At 43.1% G+C, this 23,092-nt stretch overlaps 1 protein-coding gene across 2 annotated transcripts in view; it reads left to right on the top strand.

Moving 5' to 3' along the window:
- The window catches only part of EPHA3 (EPH receptor A3), a 908,976-nt gene that overhangs the window by 590,094 nt on the left and 295,790 nt on the right, over window positions 1-23,092 (top strand). The window contains exons 6-7 of one of the 2 annotated variants that reach the window (XM_069637202.1): window positions 11,028-11,152; window positions 16,933-17,092. In XM_069637202.1, coding sequence (XP_069493303.1) covers window positions 11,028-11,152; window positions 16,933-17,092 — 285 coding nt within the window. Of the gene's footprint in view, window positions 1-11,027; window positions 11,153-16,929; window positions 17,093-23,092 lie in introns of both variants that reach the window. The other variant, XM_069637201.1, reaches the window with a different exon arrangement.

Genomic DNA, 23,092 nt, shown 5'->3' with positions numbered 1-23,092 from the left:
TAACTTAAAATGTACTGGGTCCATGCCTGTGGACTGGTCCTTTCAAAGATCCCCACTCATCCCCACCTTCAACCTATCCTTGGTCAATGAATAAGAACTAGAAATTATTATTAACCAACTTAAGCCCACAAAATGTAAGAATGATATTTATACCACTATGCTGATCAAAACCTGTACCCCCTCTTTAATCACCTCTATCTGAAAGTTTGTTAATGCCTCCATAACCTCTGGTATGGTCCCAAAGGATCTTAAGAAAGCTGTGTCATGCCTATTCTGAAAAAGCCTGGCCTCCCAGTCCAGTCCAATCCAAATAATTACCGGCCCATCACTAACACGGTGTTCCTTCTAAAAATTCTTGTTTGCGTGGCTTATATACAAATCGCACATCACCTTAAGAAATATCCAGTTTTAAATGACCATCAGTTGGGGTTTCGAGTTGGCTTTGGAACTGTGACCGCACTTTTGGAACTTAAGTCCAAGTTAATGTCCCGATGGATCGCAATGAAGCTTCACTACTTATGCTTCTTGATCTCTCCGCGGCGTTCGACCTGGTGGACCATGACATCACGGCCACCAGGTTGCACGAAGTCGCACATTTTTCTCCCATTGCATGCAAATGGGTCTCATCATTTCTCAACAATCGTGATAGTAGGGTCTTCTGCGGTACGGCAGAATCGGAACCCATTACAATCATCTGCGGCGTACCCCAGGGTGCCTGTACCTCTCCCTGTTTCTACAACATCTTCACAGCCCCTCTATTTGCAATGCTTTACCCGGAGAATATAATATTTACAAATTACGCGGATATCACTCAATGTGTCATCCCGCTCTCTGGATCACATAGCATAGATGAATCTGCCATTAATAGAGTTTTCGCCTTAATTGAAACTTGGATGGTCCATAACAAGTTGGCCTTGAACAAATCTAAAACTGAGCTGCTTGTTATAGGATCCTCTAATACTTTAAACAAACTTGGACCACAGTATGATAGTTTTAAGTTGGGAAATGAAACTATCATGCCACTAAAAAAGGTGAAAATGTTAGGGGTGACCTTTGACAAAAGTCTGATGATGAAACAACACGTCAGCAGTTTGGTATCATCATGTGCCTATTACATTAAACTTTTAGCGCATCTAAGGCCCTTTATTTCACAAGACAATGCAGAGACTATCGCTAGAGCGATAATAGGATCTAAAATAGATTATTGCTCAAGTCTCCTCATAGGACTCAATAAGACTGATTGTAATAGACTGCAAGTATGCCAAAATGGGGCAATCAGAACTGTGATGAAACTCAAATATAGAGACCATGTCACGACCGCAAGACGTAATCTCCACTGGTTGCCCGTAGAGTCTAGAATCCTGTTCAGGACTCTAACTCTAGTACAAAAATGTAGACTTGGCAAAATGCCTGAATACTTACAACAGCTGCTTATCACGAGAACAACACCAGAACATTAAGATTCAATAATCAACAACTACTAGTGGTACTGAAATGCCGAACTATTAAAGTGGCAAACTCAGCCATCTCCTCTATTGGACCGAAGGCCTGAAATGCTCTCCCTTTAGACTTGAGACGCATCAAGTCCCTTCAGATTTTTAAAAAGAGGTTGAAGACTCACATTTTTAATTAACTCATATACCGTTTTTTTATCTGATGAATACTTCTCTTTTTAGCACGTGTGCCTGTATTTTATATGACTTTTTGTTTTTTGTTTGTATGTGTCTTGTAGCGCCCTCACGCCTTAGGGTCTATGGCCACGCTATATAAATGCAATAAGGTAAGGTAAAAGTAAATGGCTTATAACTCTAGTGCCGTTCAACAAAACTGCATGACATTTTGCAATAGAAATATAACCCCAACTTGTAATATTGTTGCAAAGTTTGGTGCTCTTTTGTCAAGTGGGGGAAAATTAGAAGGATGACCAAAAATGTTTGGATGGCTTATAACGTTGATGCCGTTTGACGAATCTGCACAAAGGTTTTCAAAGAGATTTTAGACCTAACTTTGAATGTGTGTGCACATTTTGAAGGGATTTTGTCAAGAGGGTGAAAAATTGTAATGGGGTCCCAAAACTTTCAAAATCATGATAGGCTTCAATGGGAAAATAAATTCTGCTTATGGATTCAGCCCGAAGAGATGGACGAATCTGCAGTAGACCTGTACTAGGAGCATTGGCAAGGAACAGAAACTATTCTTTTGCAAATCTGTCTAAATGTAGATACAAAATATAGTGATATCGCTGCCCTGGACAATCTGGCCACTGTCCAGGCAATGGGGTTAAATTGGACATGACCGCCAGGGACCGACTTGTGGTTTAAGTGGGGAGTGAGTCTGGTCCTGGTAAGGAGAAGGGCAAAAAATAGTAATATAACTTTGGTCACTGAGGCATAGCCTGTGGCATGGACAGTGCATAGTGCCCCAGACTATCTGCCCATGGTCACCAGGGGAGGGGAAGGGGGTTAAAGTGGGCATGTCCAACAGGGACCGTCTATGTGGTAAACTTTTCAAAACTGGGATGGACTTGAATGGGAACAATAATTCTGCTTATGGCTTCAGCCCAAAAAGCATGCTTTTGCAAATCTGTCCTGTGTTTTATTTTTTCGAAAGTGTCAAAATGTAGGTAAAAAAAATAGTGATATAACTTTGATGTCTAGGCAGAGGGCCTGACCCCCGGCAAGAAAACATGTCTACTCTGATTTGCTTATCGGGGCCTGCGGCATGGCCGAAGCCCATGCCCCATGGATTGTGGACACTGGACATGGCTGCACGTCCATTCCCTCTCGTAGGCTCCACTCCAGTGAAAGAAATCTCCTTGAAACCCAGCGTTTCTACAAATCCAGAGCAGGGGGCCGCTCCTTTTTGGTCCTAGCTCTGGAATGCACTCCTGATGGCACTTTGTAGCCTATCAGACCTTCTTGGTTTTACTTAAGACCATACTGTTTGCCATCTAATCATCCTCTTCTGTTTTTTTCTTTTTCCGTCTACTTTTCTCTCCAGTTTCCTCTCTTTTTTTAGCAGACAGATGCCTTTTGGCCGTGGCCACGCTCTACAAATTGTTACACATACTGTGGGATGTTTTTACCCATGCATCCAAGCCCTACCATAAAACTGTGCAGTACTGGCATGGAAAACATCATGATGGCCAGAACTCCCCAGAGAGTGCACAGGGAAAACATGAAGAATAGGCTGCCACCCATTTTTGCCTATGTTGTGAGCACAGGAGGGCACTGCCTAAAACCACCATTGGGCTACACACACAGTAGCCTGAAACCATTGGGAATGGCAATGCTGATTGCCAAAAAGCAACTCAGAACCTTGGGGAATTCATTTTCTTAATCCCAAAAATGGTTGCATTACCAGTACTCACCACTATCAGAAAGCCGGCGTTTTAAAACCACCAGACTTTTATGTAAAACTGAACAAATGAAACAAAACCAGACCAAGGAAAGACTTGCTAATAGGTGGAAACAATGTAAAACTATATTCTGAAATGACTTGAAGGAAGTAATTATTTAATGTATAGGTAAAAAATGTCAGTTTGATTTGAATGTGGAAAACTGGGAACAAAAAGTGACATTTAGCTGAAACCTGGCTTAATGAAACTGAATTCTGCCTGACAACTACCCCCGACAGGAGTTGAAACTGGATCAACAGCCACTCTTCCCAGGCCTAGCTGCATCCTGTTGCCCCTTACCAAAAGGAGTTGACACCTCTCTGATTAGATTAGGGGTGGAGCACCTGGGAACTGGAAGGGACCGAACAATGCAACTTCCTTGACTCAGCCAAATGTTATATTGGGGGCGTCGTAAAATAGCTTCCTCTTGGGAGAAACTGGGGGGCAGCTGTGCCTCTGTGAACAAGCTGGCTTGGGGGAAGTGGATAAACCAGTTATTCCACCATGTGATGTGGGAAGCCACACCCCTTTTTGACCAGGGCATAATTTAAAAAAAAGATGGATAATTCATAGTACGGACTTGTCAGAATTATATAAGTAATACCATTATTCTTGTGATTTTTCGGTGCACATTTTAAGAGGCGTTAGGACCCTGTGGTTTATTCTGGGGGGTTACTAGCGGAAAATAGGGTCTTACTCCAAATGTCTGCATGTTAAAAATCTGACACTTCATCAATTAATGTCCATACTCCTTGCGCACATGTGTGTAATTTTGGGTAAATATCCGATATTGCAAAACCAGTTAAAAAGCGCAAAATGTTGTCATTTTTGAATGCAAGCCCCCAGGAAGATCAGAGGCGGACAAGCATGGACCATAAGGAATATATAATGTGTACATGTAATTTCAACAAATTGTGTATCTGGGAAAGATGTATTTGAATCAAATATAGATTTGTGGGCAAACTGACCAGGGGAGGATCCTCTGACCCATAAACAGACCTCATCATGATGACAATCCATTTCCTTCCCCCAATCATGGGAGAGGGGAGAATTGGGCCAATGACAAGTAGAGAGGGGCAGACTTAGCTAGGCCCAGGCACACACCCATTTTCAAAACACATAAAAAGGGACTGCTGGGACAGGTAGAGACATTCAATTCCATTTGCTGCGGAGCATGCTGACTGACGACTTCACATCCAGAGATCCAGACTTCAAATCCATCAATCTCCAGAACCTGTAGCAGAAATTAACTCCAGAATTTGTAGCAGAGAGGCCTGAATCCACCAACTGAATCCTCTTCAGCAGGCCTCAAAACTAACCAAACTATTCAACAGCCGGGCGAGCTGTTTGAAGTTTTGCCGAGAATTTTTGCAAGAACCTGTAGCAGTACCCAGAAAGCAGTGTTACATCCAGAATCCAGAGAGGCTAGACCAGCAGAGCAGAGCTGACCCAGATCGCTGTGAGCAGAACCGGTGCCTGATTGACCCGCCGAGCAGACAGAACCGCAGCCGGACGTGTTGACCAGATCCGTGACGAGGCCTAGTTCAAATTTATATTGTGAGTACCTAGCAGAACTGTGCAGAACCAATCTTTTAGTTAAAATAATCTAATCCAAACTATTTTAACCTAAGTAGAACTGCCTCCTAGAAATCGTGTCATCTGTCATTTTTAAAGCTGCACAGCTGTCACCTGTCAATTCTGCAGCTGCAAGCTGTCACCTGTCATTTTGAGTTTACTTTAAATCCGAAAAACTACCTTTATTTAATCGTCCGTATCTCTGGAACCGTTTGGGCTAGGACCGAAAACTTTCATCTGAAAGCTTAGAATCTAGGCTTTCCAATGAACCTAGAACCGACTTCCTACCCCCTATACTTTTCCCCTATTCGCGAGACACGCACTCGCGAAATTTACCGCGATTTGCGATTTGGTCCGATTTCATCATCTGTAGAAATCAGCAGCTTTTTGCTTCTCTTTGCTAAAATTTGTTTGCAATCTCCTAATCATTCATAGAGTATTGTTAATGTGAGCCTGAACTAATATAAAGTAGCCACCACCTACCCTGAACCTCTAGAGGGAATTAAAAGCAATTTTAGCACCTTTTCACTTCCTTGCAAACCACATTAAAGTAATTCACCTGTGTTTAAAACTCATCCCTGTTTTCCCTAAGCTTGCTGGGAGAACTTGAACTGTGTATTGCATTATAAAGTGTGATTTGTTGGGATTCTTGAAGACTGTGTGCTCTCCTTCCATTTCTGGTATTGCATAGGGGGGGAGTGAATTGTCAAAAGTTATTTCTGTACTGCATTTTATTCCACCTTGCGTTTCCTTGAACCATATAAAGCATTCTTTCCCACCTTGTTCTTCTGTTCCTATTCATAGTTACCTCTTGCTGATTACTGCTCATATACACAAGTGTAATATCCATTATCAATTTATTTATAGAAGTGTGATATATATATATATATATATTGTTTACATTTTCAAATAAACCTTTTAATTTGCAAAACAAACCTACTTCTTGGCTCAATGGGGTCAGGGGGATTCTAAGAGGGGGGTGTTATATAAGGGTTGTCATCCAGAGTACTGAACTGGACATAAAAATACATCAATAAGGGTTTTCCTCAGTATCCCAGACTAGGCATTGACTTAGCTGTAGTGTTGATTAAATATCGCTTACAATACATACTGGCAATTGGTCACATTATAGGGGAATAGTGGACACTGGACCAGGATTCAGGCAGGTGCAGTGGATAATGGGGGTGATTTGATGGAGCCGGGGGCATGGTTGAGCCTCATGCTATAGGCAATTGAACCATGTCTGGTATGCCCAGCATGCACTGCTGAAAATGACACACATCAGTATGCCCTGCAAAAAATATGTTTGTTAAAGGAGGTTTATAGTCCTTTCACACATGTTAAAAGAGGAATTATTAATTATGTATATATAGTGTGTTGTAACATCATGGAACACTTTCACTTATAAATGCAGTGAGAAAACTGTGTTAAAGGGGCGTTATGGTTAAATTGCACTAATAAAAACCTATGAAATTCACTGAAAAAACTTTGTTAAAGGAATGATGTGGTTAAGTTGCACTAATAAAAACCTATTAAAAGTAATATGCCAGTTATGGTAAGCTGTGCAACCATAACTAATGTCACTGCCATGCACTGCTAAGACTAATGCCTAGGACATCATAGATGACATCACCCATGGCATCATTGTATGACATCACTGATGACATCACATATCAGCTGCGGTTGTTTTTGTTCAGTGACAGAATTTTTCTGCTTTTCATTAAGTTATACTTATAGTCCGATGCTATTTTGTCTTGCACACTTTCATCTAAGGAGTAGGTCTATTGCACTACATTTGTATATTTCACTTTAAGATATATGTTCACTTAATGTGCATATATTTATGGGTGCCAGATTTTGATTTTCGCAATGGGGGCAAAAGTACCAGGGCATATGTTATTTTTGTAGCTGTTCATTTTTTTCCCTTTCATGTGCTGCTTATATGCAGTAATTTGCGGTTGTCCGATGTATCACAACAGTCACCAAGAGGCGACCGTGCATAGAACAAGGGGCTTGTAGCACACTGCTTACCCAAAGTGCGTGATCATCAGCAAATTATTTAATAACACAGGGCATTAACTAAAAACATTGTGAGTTCTCAAAGCCTGCTATCCTTTTACATAACAATACCACTGGCAAAACAGGACACAATCAGTTTGTGATTGATGATCGTCTTTGAGCGATGGGTTGCAAATGTTTTTAAATATAGAGTGGCTGTGCCCAGCAGCCATGGCCGAAGACCATGCTAGTGGTCTGGGAGCATTCTAAAAATCTGTGGAATAACAAAACCCTTGAAAAGGAAAGAAGAAACGTTAGTTGCAGGGATGTTAAGGTGAGAACTTAACACAACAAAACTCCTGAAACTCAGCTAAAACCACCTTACCTTCGTGCCCCCTGTTGAGCAGCCTATGACCACTGTAGATTTCCCTGCAACTGAAGTTTTTTCCAAGAATATATATGATATGATATGATATGATATGATCGTTTATTTATATAGCGCCTATACACAATGTGTTTCAAAGCGCTTCAAGGCAAGGGAGGGAACAAGGGAAAATACAACCACATTCTTACAGGGCATGAACAGTAAGGATGTGAAATTAACTATCGTACTCGGCCTGACGACATTTCAGATAGTGCAAGAGCTAATACATAGATAAGGAAGGGAGGCGGAGAGTGGGAAGGAAATGGAAACAGACAGGCGACTACCGTACTAGGCCTGGCAACATTTCTGGTAGAGCCAGAGAAAAACAAAAGGTGAGGGAGAGGGGTGCAGAAAGGGAGGGGAGGAACAAAACAAGCGACTATCATACTAGGCCTGACGACATTTCAGATAGTGCTGGAGGGATGGTGGGGAGGAAAAAAAAACAGTAATGGGAGGGTGGAGAAACAGACGAGGTTGCTATCATATTAGGTCCAGGGACAATTCTGATAGAGTAAGTGCATAGAAGAAAGTAAGGGGAGGAGATAGGAAATGGAAGAATGGAAAGGAGGAGAGAAAAGAGAGTAAGCAGTCAAAAAGAGTGGAGAAGCAAGAGTGGAGAGTGAATACAATTGCAGAAGTCAGTAGTAACACATAATGTTGTAAACCAGGATACAATATGAAGATGGGAACAGCATGATTCGGGGCCACCATGAGTACAAAGGAAGTCCAGCATTAGAGTTGAGAAAGAGTGACACACCGTGAATGAATGAAGTCCATAAAAGTCAAATCCAGCATTGGCCACAAGACAGTGATGGTGAAGGAAGGCACCAGGTGGGTGAGGCTTGCTAAGTGGTGAAAAAGAGCAACAGGCAGGAAGGTACCAGGTGGGCGGGGCTTAGACCAGGTGACCTAGATCCACTTGCACCTGCTTCCCATCTGCAAAGGAAAAGAAGCTGGAGGGCTTCTTAAGTAGGGAAACAGAGCGGCAAGCAGGAAGGCACCAGGTGGGCATGGCTTGCCAAGTGGTGAAAACGAGTGGGAAGCAGGAAGGCACCAGGTGGGCGGGGCTTGCTAAGTGGTGAAAGAGAGCGGCAAGCAGGAAGGCACCAATTGGGCGGGACTTGCTAAGTGGTGAAAAAGAGTGGCAGACAGGAAGGCACCAGGTGGGCAGGGCTTAGGCCAGGTTACCTAGATCCACTTGCACCTGCTATATGTAAGTGGTCGAATCGACCAAAAGCCGTCGACCAAACTGTGGACTTGCAAAAGAAAGTCTATTTAACAATGGGTTGCAGTTACATAATACATGCCATCTCCCCTGCCTACACATTTGACTGTTGGAGGTGATAAGTGCCAGTTGAGTATAAAGGACATTATTTTGTTTGGAGCCCATAGAAGCTAGTGCTCAGCCTCCATTTGGTTTTATTTTAAAGGTCAGACCCAGTGACTTGGCCGACAGCCCCCCCGCTCTAATCACTCAGATTGGCAGCACCTTACAGGTGAAGGAGTGTGGATGTTGTATATTGGTCAAGAATGAAATTCTTAAATGGTGTACAGTAATTACACAAAGAAAACACTAGAGAGGAATTTAGCAGAAAACCAGTCACCTGAAAAATGCTTTTGCAGGTTACGTGTGTTCATGATTAATTATGACGAAAATACTCGATGATTTAAGCAAAGAGTAACTCACCTGCATTTGGGTCTTCTTTTAAGTTTCAAAACGGAAACAAAATTCTAAAAGGACAGGAAACTTGACTTTCACAAGTCTGTTTTTCATGTCAATTAGCACACATTGTGGTGGCATGAGCAGTGCATGGCCATGGCAGTTAAGGTTGCTGTAGAAACCATGCTGTGTGATTTTCTGTGGTGTTGCCCTTTGGTGCTTTATCAATAATGTCCCTTCAAGTTTTTCAGTGAATTTCTTGGGTTTCTATTATGGTAGGTTAAACATGGCTGTATTTAGCAATGACCATATATTTCTGTCAGAATAACCTCTGTGCGAGATGTGCCCCAAGGTCATTTGTATGTGATGACACCAAAGGGTGCTAAAACCTTATGGCATCTGATACATAGTATCAAAAAGGAGGAGTGCAGTATTATTACAGAACACGAAGACTGTGGGGAAGAAAAGTACCAAGAAAGTTATATGAGGTAAATATAGAAAAGGTAGAACATCACAACTTTATACAGTACACAAGAACAACCTTGAGGCTATCTGGAAAAGCTATGCGTGAGTACACTCTGCATTGTGATGAACCTTGTTAAACAGCCTCTGTTATCAAAGGTTGGCCACACTATAAGGACAAGAATGGTAGCATGGAGCTATATAAGTCCAATTCAGCCAAGAAATCACACCGTATGCAGAATTGGCTGGCGTTGCTGGGGATTCTAAGGGAACTATAGCCCCGGATCTTTTGGTTGTAGTCCTGGATAGAAGCTCACAGGCTACACCCAAAAGGCTAGCTAGCCTTGAGTCCTGACAGTCCCGACATTAGCGTAGACCAAGAAATTTTACAGACCTAGCAACGCCCTTACTGTGAGCAGTCCAGGTAGGATAGCTCAGGGGCAACGTGAGTGCCTTGAAAGCAAATTGACACAAAGCAACACAGGTTCGATCCCCGGGTCCGCGTAGAAACCTCTGGGTGTTTAAGCGCATTATAAGCATGCAACTAAAACAAAAAAAAAATGATGCAACTAAAAAACAAACAATTCCTGTAACAGCACCACGATCCCCCGCGGGCTTTGTGAGCGCTTTAAAAATGTAAAATAAATAAATAAAAATGAATGTTAGATAACCGAGAACTGTATTTGTACCCAGAATGTTATGTAATGCTTTGAGGTTTTTATATAGTGTTGAGAACCCTCCAGCATTAAAGTGCTTATGCCGGGAAATTGTACAACTCAATGTTTTAAAGGAAGCGATTTTTATCAAGAGCCCTAAATAATACAGTATTGAGTGCAAAGGTGGGTATTTAGCTGTTTTTAAATCTACTGATATTTACTTCATTGTTCAATAGTGTGTAGAGTCTATTCCAAACTAACAGTATTTCGATCGCAAAGCCTTTGCCTCTGGATGTTCTGCGGTTACTTTAAGAGCAGAATAGGGCATTCACCATATTGAATTTCCATATCCTAGCAGCACGATAAGGATAAATACTTGATTTGAGGTTTTTGGGCAAGTTTCTGTGTAAGCATTTATGAGTTACTAAGTAACATTTGTCTTTGGTCACAATCAGTGGCGAAGGAGCGGTAGCCTCAAGGTGATTTTCTTCTCAAGAGCAGCGGTTTCGTCTCTGGCTACAGTTATATTCCCTGTGTCTAACAAATAAATATCACAGCCCCAGTGCACTGTTCTCTATTATTATATCAATTGCACCCCATTGCTTACATTAGCTTGTCAGATCAAAAGCATATGCTCACTTGCCACCAGGTCTGCTTCAGCAAGAAGAAGTTCTCAGCTAGTTTGTCTGCCAGGGCAACGTGCTTCTAGGCATGTGTACTGGCACTAAACCCCAGCTGCTGTGACTTGACATAAGGCCAAGACTGCTTTCAAGCTCTTATACGAGAAGCTGTTATGTGCCTTGACAAGCATAAGTCAAGCCGTAAACTGAAGTTGCTCTCCTCCTTCCTCTGCAGCTCCATCTCCCGTCACCATGATCAGGAAGGATAAGACCTCCAGGAACAGTGTTGCCCTGTCTTGGCATGAGCCGGAGCATCCGAACGGAATCATCTTGGACTACGAGATCAAGTACTATGAAAAGGTGGGGAAAGAAAGATGTGGCCGCCTTGTGATGTGTTTGGTGAAAAGTGAGACTAAGGGCTGTTCTTCCTCTTGTGACATCTTTCATGATCCAACAGAAGTCACCCGTTTTTGTATAGTGACTAATCAAAGAGTGGGGGAATTTCCTTGGCATTACTAGGGGGATGTGCTAGAATGTATGTGCGTGCGTGCGTGCGTGCGTGCGTGCGTGTGTGTGTGTGTGTGTGTGTGTGAGAGAGAGAGACAGAGTGAGAGAAAGACTGAGAGAGGGAAAGAGGGAGAGGGAGAGAGCGAGAAAGAGAGAGAGAGAGAGAGAGAGAGAGAGAGAGAGAGAGAGAGAGAGAGAGAGAGAGAGAGAGAGAGAGAGAATATATCCTGGTCAACAAGGTGGTCATAGCAAGCACAAACTCCCAAAAAGTGCCACTGTGAATTGTCAAACTTAAAGAGTAAGACTTAGTTGATAGCATGGTTTTGCGGCACAACAAATAGTTCACGTCCAAGTCCATTCCCTATAATGCCCGTAGCGCAGATATATTTTTAGGGCGCCCTTCCTTGGTATTATCTAGAAGACCATCTATATAAAACTGTCATGGACCTCTGTGTTGTCTACCTCCCAAAATGAGTGTATTCACTTTTACACTGAAAAACTCAAAAGGCTACATTGAGGCTGAAAATAAAACATGGGCATAAAGAAACAATGTAGTTCTTTTCACTTTAAAAACCTACACATAAAAAAATGGAACCACTTACCTTTGCCCGCATTTTTTTCAGTGTGCGCCGCGCTAACATCTTCCGAAGGTTGTGATGGTTTGTGAGGGAACGGATTGCACGTCATCACCTAATTTCCGTGCTGTACCGCCAGGCTTGTATTGCATTTGACGAGCTACCGATTATGGTGATAATTCCACGTGCTGCATGAGTTACTGTTGTGTGTGGCCTACAGCTGCACGCATCTCTTCTGTATCCACCTGCCCGCTAGCACTACAGCCCGCATCCATAGAGGATGATCCACTGCTAGTCTGATAGCGCGGTTGTATAGCACATTGAGTTGAACGCTAGCCCGCTTGTCCCTGATATCTGTGCACAGCCTGCTGCGTTAGGTTCGAATCTCCGTAAGGTCACTTCATCCTTCCAAGGTGGATAAATTGAGTACATTTTGGGATAATAATGTCATCTGTTATTTCAACTCTCTGAGACCCAAGGGTATAGAGCTATATAAGAAATAGATATTATTATCATTAGTCGGTATTAATCGATAGGCCCACCAGGAAGGCCTACACATAACTGCACAGCATATGCCTTCTCTGTGCATCTTATTTATGCAGCAGCACAATTAGACAAAGTGAGGCAAAGTTGGTTACGCAAGAGGAAAGCCATAAATAACTATCCCTTGTTCGAAAGTATAACGCTGTCGTGTGGTTTCTGCTAAATTGAATGTGTCACTTATCTGTGGTGTTCTTGTAAGTTTATAGTCATAATCATTTGCAGCCCATTTAAATGTATGAAGCTGTGCGCTTGATGGAAGTTCTGCCTGGAAAATTCTGCTGTCATACTGTTTTTAATTTCTGGTGCTTTTAGTGCTCACTGTTTCCTTGACATTCCGCCACTTGGCGAGATAGCTATTCCAGGACTTGCAAACAATGCTGATGTAAACAGTGTTTAAGAGGCCCACTTCATGTGAACGTTGGCCACTGGGATTTGTGCAGTATGCCAGCATCCAGAGGAACAAGTGTGCTTCACAGGGAGCCCTCCCTTACAATAGGATGGATGTAATTATAAAAGGTCACATATTACCAAGTTAAAATGGCCCACTGCTGTATACATGTGACAGAGTAGCAGGATCTCAATAAGTGCAACTGAGATTCTATAAGTTACCACACCAGCACACTTGCCAACTTGACCCATTCCAATCTGTAGATGCTTATCCAGTCCTCTATTTTTCTTTGTATTCTGGGACATGTAGTTCCACCTTTTCCAATTATAAAACTCAAATTACAAGTCCCAGAATTCAAAGAAAAAAACAATACTGGATAAGCACCTACAGATTGGAAGGGGTCATGTTGGCAAGTACGGACCAGCAAACAGCTCCACAGGTATGCATTGGTCACCTGTCCAGCAATGGCATGCCCGACTTCACACATGCATTGCCATGGGACCACAATTAAATAACTTGACTATGCATTCTCTAATCTATAATTCTGCCAAGTCAATTGTCTAGAATGGGAACCAGAGCTAATTACTTAAAATCCAGATTTGTTTTTACCATATAAATGTGGGTTGCTTGATCGCACGCGTTCTAAAGTGTTACTTTTCATCAGCATAAAAAATATTTCACAGAAAAATATTTAAAAGATAAGGAGTGAATAGAACTTTCATCGCATCAGTTCAGAGATCAAGATTTTTCAGATTCATGAAGTGAAGTTCTATTGTTACAATGTATCAATATTAGGCTTCACTACATGCAACCCACACTCTAGCTCTGAACTATATCACTGCACTTCAGAGTTGAGAGGCCTAATGTTGACATATTGTAACAACAGAACCTTAACTGCACTCTTAATAGAAAAGGTAGTTAGGAATATGTGCTGTCAAATGCCGCAACACAGATAGAAACTGGAGAATTCCTTGTTGGTGTGAATTTCATTGTATGTACACATCTGTTGCTGTTCTCCAAGGTTCAACTGGAGATTACTTCAATGTTAAAACAAATCATGGGAGGGCACATTTCAATTGATTTCTGAATATCAATATTGATCCTCTATCTAGTGCATACTATAACCTGAATTTCTTTGGGTGTTTAACGAATCATTGATACTATTGACCAGATTAATCATTCTTATTTTGTGACCCTCAGAAGAATAAAACACAGCGTTACTATTCACGAAAACATCAACCCTGGGATTTTGCTGAGTTTCCATCTGGATGCTTTCAACCAACTGAATGGTCTTACTGGTTGCTTAGTACATGAACATCAAGACCAGGGCACTTTAGATAGAATAGGTTCAGTAGGGGATAATGGCAAGATCTTATAAAGAACAATGGGCCTCAATACAAGTATGCTAGTGTGGATGGAGAATTCCATACACATTTCGGCAGATCAAGTGGGATAATGGCATTAACCGTGTGGTGGTATCCTGATGGATTTACCAGCGGGATACCACCAAAAGTGTAATGAGGCCCATGATGTCTGTTATATATCATTTAACTCTTGTGCTTATAGTTCCTTTCACCCTTCAGCTTATATTTCATTTCACCCTTGTGCTGGTGCTTGTGCTTGTGCTTGGCTGGTGGCTATGAAGCTGATCCGTGGATTCGGACATTTGCAGGCCCTGTGTTGCTCTGCAACACTGTAAATCTCTAGACCATCTTTCTGGCTCTTATCTGTGCCCAGCCCCTCCTTCCATAGTGGTTGTGGCTGGGAATCCTTTATCACAACATACTGTTAGTCGGGCTCTCTGGCCCTAGTTCACCAAGATTTGCACTGGAGCAAATCAGGAGATGTCTGTCTCAGATTTGCACCGGCTACCTTTCACTTTAGTCACAAAACCTAAATCTGGAGCAAATCTGAAAAAGCCTGGAGCCTCTCGGTGATGCCCTTGAGCAAATCTGTGTAGATCAAATTGACAGGTGTGCATGTCAATATGCTCCAGGCATCTCCAGATGGGCCCTCGTTTGAGGTGCAGCAACGGGTGCACACCTGAGATGCCGACCGGAACTCCTCATTTACTCCAGTGAAAATCTTTGTGAATCAGCTTTTTGTGAAGAGGAGCCAGGCCGGATTACACTTCTGTAGCAATGCATTGGATCGTGCTAGGATTGCAATCAGTAGGCCGCCCTAGAGATGACACTATGCCACAGCAGCTGACAAAATTACCTACACATATCACTGGCACAGTCATATTTTACACACCAAATTGTCAAAAGTCGACCTACCATGCACCAATGAGTTACAGTAGTCACATGCCAAATTGTTTAATGTATGTGTTTTTGTTTATAAAGCACTTAGTCCTCCCAGGGGTGTCAAATGTCATCTAGAAGTCTCTGGACAAAGCAGACCCCTTTATAAGATGTGGAAGAGCCAGGATTGGTGTCAGCTGACCTGCCTAAGGCAAAAGACAGCTCCAAATATGGAAGCACTTTTGTGACACACACTTTTGGAAAGCATTTCTGGGGAGGTCATAGGATGGAGGGTCACACGTATAGTGGTCGCGGTCAACTGAATGTACCATTCAGCACACATACCATGCCCCGGTTGCACCCCACTTTCAGTGCACACTTAGCTTGCCTTCTCTGGGTCTCTGTCTACAAACAGATGGCCGGAAGGGATGGTCACACACTTTCTATGGTGGAGGGAGGCTGAAGGCTGGAAATGGTCAGGGTCAAGGTGCAGGTGAAAAGCGTGTGCGTGATGACCGTCAGGAAGGTCGGGTGACCCAAGGCCCTTGTTGTGGGTTTGGCGGTATAAGCAGTGTTAATACCACCAAATGGATTTACCAATACTGCTGTAGATAACGATTGGGAAGCTGCCACATTCTGAGCCATTTGGAAATCCACAGGGCATTTTTGGGGATGAGAGGAATTACCACTAGCGGCCATTCCGCAGGTGGGTGGTAATTCGTCCATGCTCCCGGGGGAAATGCCGCCATAGAAGTGCTGAAAGTATTTCTTTCTGTGGAACTAACTCATAATGTGGTGGCCTGAAAAACAGACAGTAATTACATGTCCAGCTATTTTTTTTACTTACAGTCAAACTCTTAATCAGGACGCAAATCCATTCTAGGCAACTCGATTCAGTGATCACACACGCGTTACGCGTTTTCAAAATCGCGTATCTCCTTGGGTATGCCATGAAAACAACGCAGGGCGGGAAAGTGGCTCATTCGAAGCCTGCATGCCCTCGAGTCATGTCTGGCACAACCCATATAGCCGGAACCCCAAAGTGAAAGCCAGTACAAAAATAATTAAGTAATACAGCAAAGTCTTTCCACGGGGGCGCCCTTGAAAAACCCCTCTACGCCTGGCGAATATTAAAGTTAAATAACCCTAATGAAAACATGACACCCTTTGTCTTGAGCACAGAAGCATTTCCTGTACCAAAGGGAAAGAAGGCCCGTTTCTGAAGAAGGATAAGAAGGGCTTGTGCGTGCCCAGCCAGCTTCATTTGCACAGCACAATAAACATGGTTACAAGCCTAGCCGTCTGCCCCGATTATTCCTGTGTGTTCATTAAGTGTCGCTTTTACTGGCCTACCAGAGGCACTCATACGTTATGGGTCGGTAGCCGCTGTTCAGCCTGCAGTTGGCCCTCGCTTCCCACTGTTCGCTGCCAGGCCTGACTTGGAAAGGGAACAAAAACAAAGTTTCACCGAGTCCAAGCTTCAGCAACAGTTTATAAGATGGAGTGGACTTGTATTTCTGCTTGTTAGAAATGTGTTGGCACTTGGCTGGCTGGCTGGCCAAGTCGAGTGTGAAATGAACTGTGGTGTAACTGTTCTGAATGCAGGGCCATTTGCCAGGCGGAATAGTCGATCCCGGAAAGCAGGAGCAGTGGAACCTCTCTAATGGTTTCATTGCTACTCATGGGGGGAAATGTGGCAGCAAACAGAACTCGCAGGCGTCACCATTAATCACCAGTGCTCCTCTCTCTCATCCATTGGCACTGAGAAACATGCCTTCAAACTCTCTCTCACACACACCCACACATTCTAACATCAACCATATGTATGTGCAAAGTAGATTTAAAACAAAAAAATTAATATGCTTTTCTATTTCTCAAAAGCAGGAACAGGAGACCAGCTACACAATTTTAAGATCACGGGGCACCAACGTGACCATCAATGGTCTGAAGCCCGACAGCACCTACGTCTTCCAGATCCGTGCCCGGACAGCCGCTGGGTACGGACCCAACAGTCGCAAGTTTGAATTTGAAACCAGCCCCGACTGTACGTAAAGCGGAAATTTGTTTCAGTTACTTTGATTAATGCAACTTTTCAATCCCACGAAGTGCATACCTTCAGGTGGCGCCTATCTCCTCTGCAGCAAAACTGGCTCATATTGGCCGCAATAGTCATTTTTTATAGATAGCACTTCTTATAATACATATTTAAATTACTCTAGTTAATGGTATCTAATATTTCTGCATGCGGGATTCAGTTCACACCTATGCACTGTAATAACAGCTGTATAATTACCCAATTCAATGTTATTCAGTTTACTGACTTCAGAATTACGAAGAGCTGAGATGGGCAGATTTTCCCCATGTCAGAGGGAAGCACTTAACCTGTGAGCTACTATCTGAGTAGAACTATGGTGTATTGCCTATGACTGCACCACCTACATGCTCATCAATGCAACAGACACTTGTCCTCTCGTGCAATAGAATATTGTCCATTGGTGCCACCCAAAGGATGACTACACTTTACAAAAAACATATTGCACCAGTGTAAGCTATTAACGCCCCGCCGAATATCTATACACATGTCCCCACTAGCTTCACATTGAAGGTATTCTGGAAGTATTCTTGTGCATGAGAAAGCTTCACACAGCTTCCGTCCCACCCCACCCCACCCCAGTGAAGTGTAGACCATGTTAAGCAGCTGCGTTTTCTCTGCTACTGCCTCTGCTCTGATGGCTGAGTTACAGAAACGGGCTACCCTTATGATCCTCTCCAACTGTGACAGGGCTTTGTCTTTGCATCTTTCATGAGTGGGGGAGTGCGCTCGGCCAATCAGGTGGCCAGCACACCTGCAGCATCTGCAAGTAGCAGCCCATGATCTCTCACCACCTGAGTGCCTCCTCTGGGTCGTTGCCATGTTATTTTGGATGTGCACCCTTCTCTCTTCCCCACGCCAGGCTCCCAGTCCCCACAGACATCCGTGCTCCCTGCCCCTTTCAACCCACACCACTTACCCTGTCAGCCTCGTCCACCAGGCCGCACATGCTCCTTCGCTGTTGTCGCCACTGCCAGTGAAATAGAAAAGGGACTGTCTTCCTTTTCAAGGCCATCTTTGTTTTTGTTGTGGTTTTTACGGCTGGTTAGTCATACACCCTATGCGTTGAGCCCATGGGTATCTCCTGGAGTGTACATGTAATCCCTGCATTTGAGGGCGCACATGGTGACGGCCGCTGTAATGACTGATGTTGTTAAAGAAAGTCATCAATCTTCCTGAGAACTTGGGCTGAAACAACTTTTTTTCTTAATCACCAACCACACAAAATATACGGAAATCGCACAAAACTTACTATAAAAACGGCTATGCAATCGTACTCTCCAGCAACCTTAAAATGTCTCGCACATCCTGAAACTCTTGACTAATTATAAGGGACCAAAAGTGTTCTGCTTCAACCCTGCTCTGGCTATTTCCACAAGCCCTGCCCATCATTATCACAATGGCGTGTACTTCACCACCCTTTCGAACAGGGTTGTAGTGTCTAGAAGTGATGGCCGAATGTGCGCAAAGTTATCTTTGTATTAGGTGCGGTCGATAACAGTGAAATGTTATGCAAGATTGATTCATCAGGGAGTTGAGCACACAGTCCAAGTTTGAATCCAGCCACTTCTGACTCAGTGCTTCATCTTTCCAAGGTCATACGTTGGGGACGACCAAATGTTAAGGTGCTTAGAAGTGGATTGAATCCAGAGGGAAGCTGTTATTGTTATACAATCTGCATGTCGTACAATTATGGACTCCAAATAGAGGTTTTCATAGTGCGGTCTAAGGGCATGGTTCACCCCATGGATACATCCCATTGAAAAGCTTGTAGAAGCAGATGGTAAGAACTGGGACACCATGATCCCATGGAACCTTTTCACTTAAAACGACACCTGAGATCTCTTTGGGATGTTCCCGATTTGAGTTGTTTTACGGGAGAGAAAACCACAGGATGTTCTCGATATGCTTAGAAAGACATGGGAGCAGAGGGAAGAGACCATTTTACCAATTTCAGAGACAGCTCAAAATCTAAAACAGCATATGACACAGTATGAGAGATTGTACAAAGACATCTGGGACAGGCCCAGGAGTATCAGTAGTCCCATTGTGAAACTGTTTCCTGCTCCTTTTCATTAGGACAACTGCTCTTAGTACTGTTGCCAACAACAGATAAAAAATGCTGTCCAAATGGCTTGGCCGTATAAAATCCTGGAAAGAAAAGGCTCTTTTGACTACCTAATTTCCCAGCCTGATAGGAGGCAGAAAACGCAACTGTATCATGTTAATCTCTCGAAATAGTGAATGGTAGATCCCAGTGAAGATTCCACCGTGACTATAGCCACTCTTCTCACAGATGTAGGGCAAGAAAACACTTTGATCTCCCCAGACCTGTCGCCATCTCACCAAGTAGTCATCGAAGATTTGTTAGCTCAATTCACAGATGTCTTTGTAGATTAGCCAGGGAGAGTTATAAACTCCTTCCACAATATCTGAACACCTCAAGCGAAAATTGTAAATCTCCGGCCCTACTGGATTCCCAAACCCAGAAAGAAAATAATAGAACAGGAGGAAGAGAACATGATCCATGCAGACATTATAGAACCCTCAGAAAGCCCCTGGTCTTCGCCAATAGTCTTAGTTGCAAACCTCGATCAATCGTGAAGATTTTGCATTGTTTTACAGAAGCTGAATTCGATCTTGCAATTTGACAACTATCCGATGATTTGGTGATTTGATTGACAAACTGGGCATTGTCAAATTTATCTCCATGACTGATCTCACTAAATGCTATTGGCACGTCCCCCTCAATCACTTCAATAGAGAACAAATGCTTTCTCAACCCCTCAGGGGTTATTTCAGTTTAAAGTGTTACGCTACGGGTTACATGGGGCACCTGCCACTTTCCAATGCCTAATGGATAAAGTCTTTCAGTCCCTTTTCAAATTCTGTGGAGCCTACCATGATGATGTATTTATTTGTTTATTGCTTATTTGTTTAGGGCTTATTCACAAGTGAAGTGCTTCAAAGTGCTTTAAGGCGGGAAGGGACCAAGGGAATACAGTGTTCATTATTAGGCCTTGAGTTTCCAATTTGATCTAACAAAAGGTCTCTAGTGTACTAGGTCTGACAGCATTTCTCAAAGTGCAAGTGCACGGCATTGGTCCAGCGGCATGGCAGGAGCTATGGATGATGTATTCATCTGTCTCCCAACAGAAGCATTGGCCATCAAGTGGGCAATGACAAATCTTAAGGATTACCTAACCGGAAGAAAATGTAGGTTGGTTGCGGATCCCTCTCCCCTCATGTGGATGATCTTAAGTAAATACATTAACACTTTGATTATGAGATGGGTCTTAGACCTCCAACCATTCTGTTTCATTGTGAAACACAGAAAAGAGCAGGAGCAAGGAAATGTGGACTTCGTTAGCAGATTTCCCATCAGTGAACAAGGGCAAGCCAGCAAACCAAGGGAAATGGTATGTGATGAATCGCAGGATTGAGTCACTTCTCCCAAGGGGGGAGCATTTCCCTGTGAAGGTTGGGAGGTGATCCCAATATGCGATACCCTACCTAGGGCTAGAGGCACCCGGGCCCTCACCTGGAGAGACTCCCCCCTTGGGGACAAGGACTCCCGTTCCGAAGAGGAACTCCCTGAATCACTCATCTACAACCCATCACTAATAATAACTACCTGAAGAAAATTTGAGGAGCAAGCTGATGTTTGGTACTTTCATGTCGAAATCTTACTTTAAAATGAAAAGAAATAAATGTCTAATGCTGAGAAGAAGAAGATCATGCATGTAATACAGAGTACTCCTCTAACAGAAAAGAAGAACATTGTCGCTCTGCTGGAGAAGCCCCGGCAACGTGTCATACATCAAGGAGGAAGATTCCTGAGGGAGTTTCAAATCAGCTGTGTGAGGAGAGCTGCTGAAGGAGACAGGTCCGTGCATTTTTCAAGCCTGGAGGGAATCTGGCGTGTAAACCCTACACGGGGGAAACACAAAGTGAGAGAACTTGAAGGACGGAAGCCGCAGATGAACAACAAATTCAAAATGGTGGCATGACCGAGAGTCAGTGGACTGGGGAGTCCAATGGCGATGCCAAGACCGCCTACCCGACTACAGCACAGAGCAGGTACAGAAATGAAAGAAACCAAGTATCGAGAAGCCAACCTGACAAACCGAGGACAGGATCCCATCCTGAATGCTGGCCCGGTGACGCTAACCCTGAGAGCAAAAGATAACGCGGTAGACGATAGACCCGGGAGGGATACCGAGAATAACAAAGGGAAGCATCATACTCATCCCAGTGGGAAGTTAATGTTTAAGTTACCGAAGAAGTGTCGGAATTCATACGAGAGCACTCATAGTTGTCTAAATAAAAGTGGAATAACAGAGAAAGTTAAGAATCATTATTTGAACACAGATACTCGTCCCCGTAAAGAACCAGTAGTAGCGAATAAAGAGAATCATAACTGGAACATTAATACTCATCCCACTAAGACAAACTAGGTGGAGACAAGTGAGAATGATTACTGGAACATACATACTCATTCTAGTAAGCCCAAAGAGTTAGAGAGTCATCAAAATCGTTACTGGAAACCTCATACTGGTCCCAGTTCTATCAAGTGGTGTAGGAGAGTGAGAATCATTATGGGAACAGTCCTACCTGGACAACCAGGGAAAAGAGTGGACATTGAGTAAAGGAAAATGTGCACGTTTAATGAACGAGAAAAGAGAGAAGAAAAATATTGGAAGGGGGCAACAAAGTGTAAAGGACATGGTAGAGAAATGGAAGAGCCCCATATCTGAACTGTACGACATGATCAATCTAGTCAACAAGAACTACCTACAAATACGTTACTAGAGTGAACTTGCTGAAAAGCAGACCACAGGAGAAGGGAGTCATTCTCCTGTGCTTTAGTTGGTTTTGATAGTGTCAGGGAAAGGTTAGATGAGATTTGGACAGAGGACAGAGCTTCCTTTTGGACTCACAAACGACTGGCGAGCACCCTTGTTAGTTTATGTTAAGTAGGGAAACCTGTAAACTACGGAAAGTTAGGAGTTTTCACTTTTTCTTTTAGTAAAGAATATTCCAAAATGGAATGCACAATTCCTTTTCCTTCTTCTGACTTGCCACACCACGCATTCACCACCCATGGATATTCTAGTTCCTCTGGCCATTTCCATCAGCTACCTACCCCAAACTGCCGAAAACATCACAGTCCTGAGATCTCTTTGAGCTAACTCTGTGTTTTTAAATGTGTGGTTATTTTTAACAGTCTCATACAAGGTAAATGCTAAATTGCTGCTGTAAACTAGATCCTGGTATAATTAAAATGCCTTAACCAAGTGTTAATTTGGTCACTTGATTTATAATCCATATGTGTGTCCTTGCATACGTGCCTTACACTGAATTCTTGTAAAATGAAAAAGAAAAACAGCAATTAACAAAGCCAACAATTTTGGCTCTTGTATCGGCATTAGATTTGTATTCACTGTCATAATCTGGCCAGTAACAAACAGCATATGCAAGCTGTTGCCATCCGAAGACCGGGGTAGTGCTGTTATAGAAGTTGCTGCAAAATGACTATCCCATGCCTACAGAAAAGCCAAAACCGTGACTTTGCTTTGAAAATATGTGTTTATGTTGTGCACATCTCCCAGATGCCTCCACTCTACACCGTCTGCAATGCTGGTCCATATGGATAGCGAATGGGGTGGAAAGTGCACTGGGCGGCATGCACAACATAACATTATAGGTGGGTAGCGTTCAGCTACCTATGATTACGCCTTTGGGTTCTGGGTAACATCGTAGACAACTAAACTACCTTTACTCTTGTCTACCATATGTCACTCAGTCCCCTTGAGTGGAATATTTTCGTGTAGTTGGGAGTTGCCCATCTATAATTCTATAGATAGGTTTCTCTGGCAAGCATTACCATAGATTGCATCCATCTTCAAATCAGCAGAATCCATAGGGCATATATAGAGCACATAAATCTTG

The sequence above is a fragment of the Ambystoma mexicanum genome, chromosome 7p (assembly GCF_040938575.1).
Source record: "Ambystoma mexicanum isolate Mex_15411 chromosome 7p, UKY_AmexF1_1, whole genome shotgun sequence".
NCBI classification, from domain to species: domain Eukaryota; kingdom Metazoa; phylum Chordata; class Amphibia; order Caudata; family Ambystomatidae; genus Ambystoma; species Ambystoma mexicanum.
The sequence above is the reverse complement of the archived record's forward strand: the minus strand, read 5'-3'. Positions and strand labels throughout refer to the sequence as shown.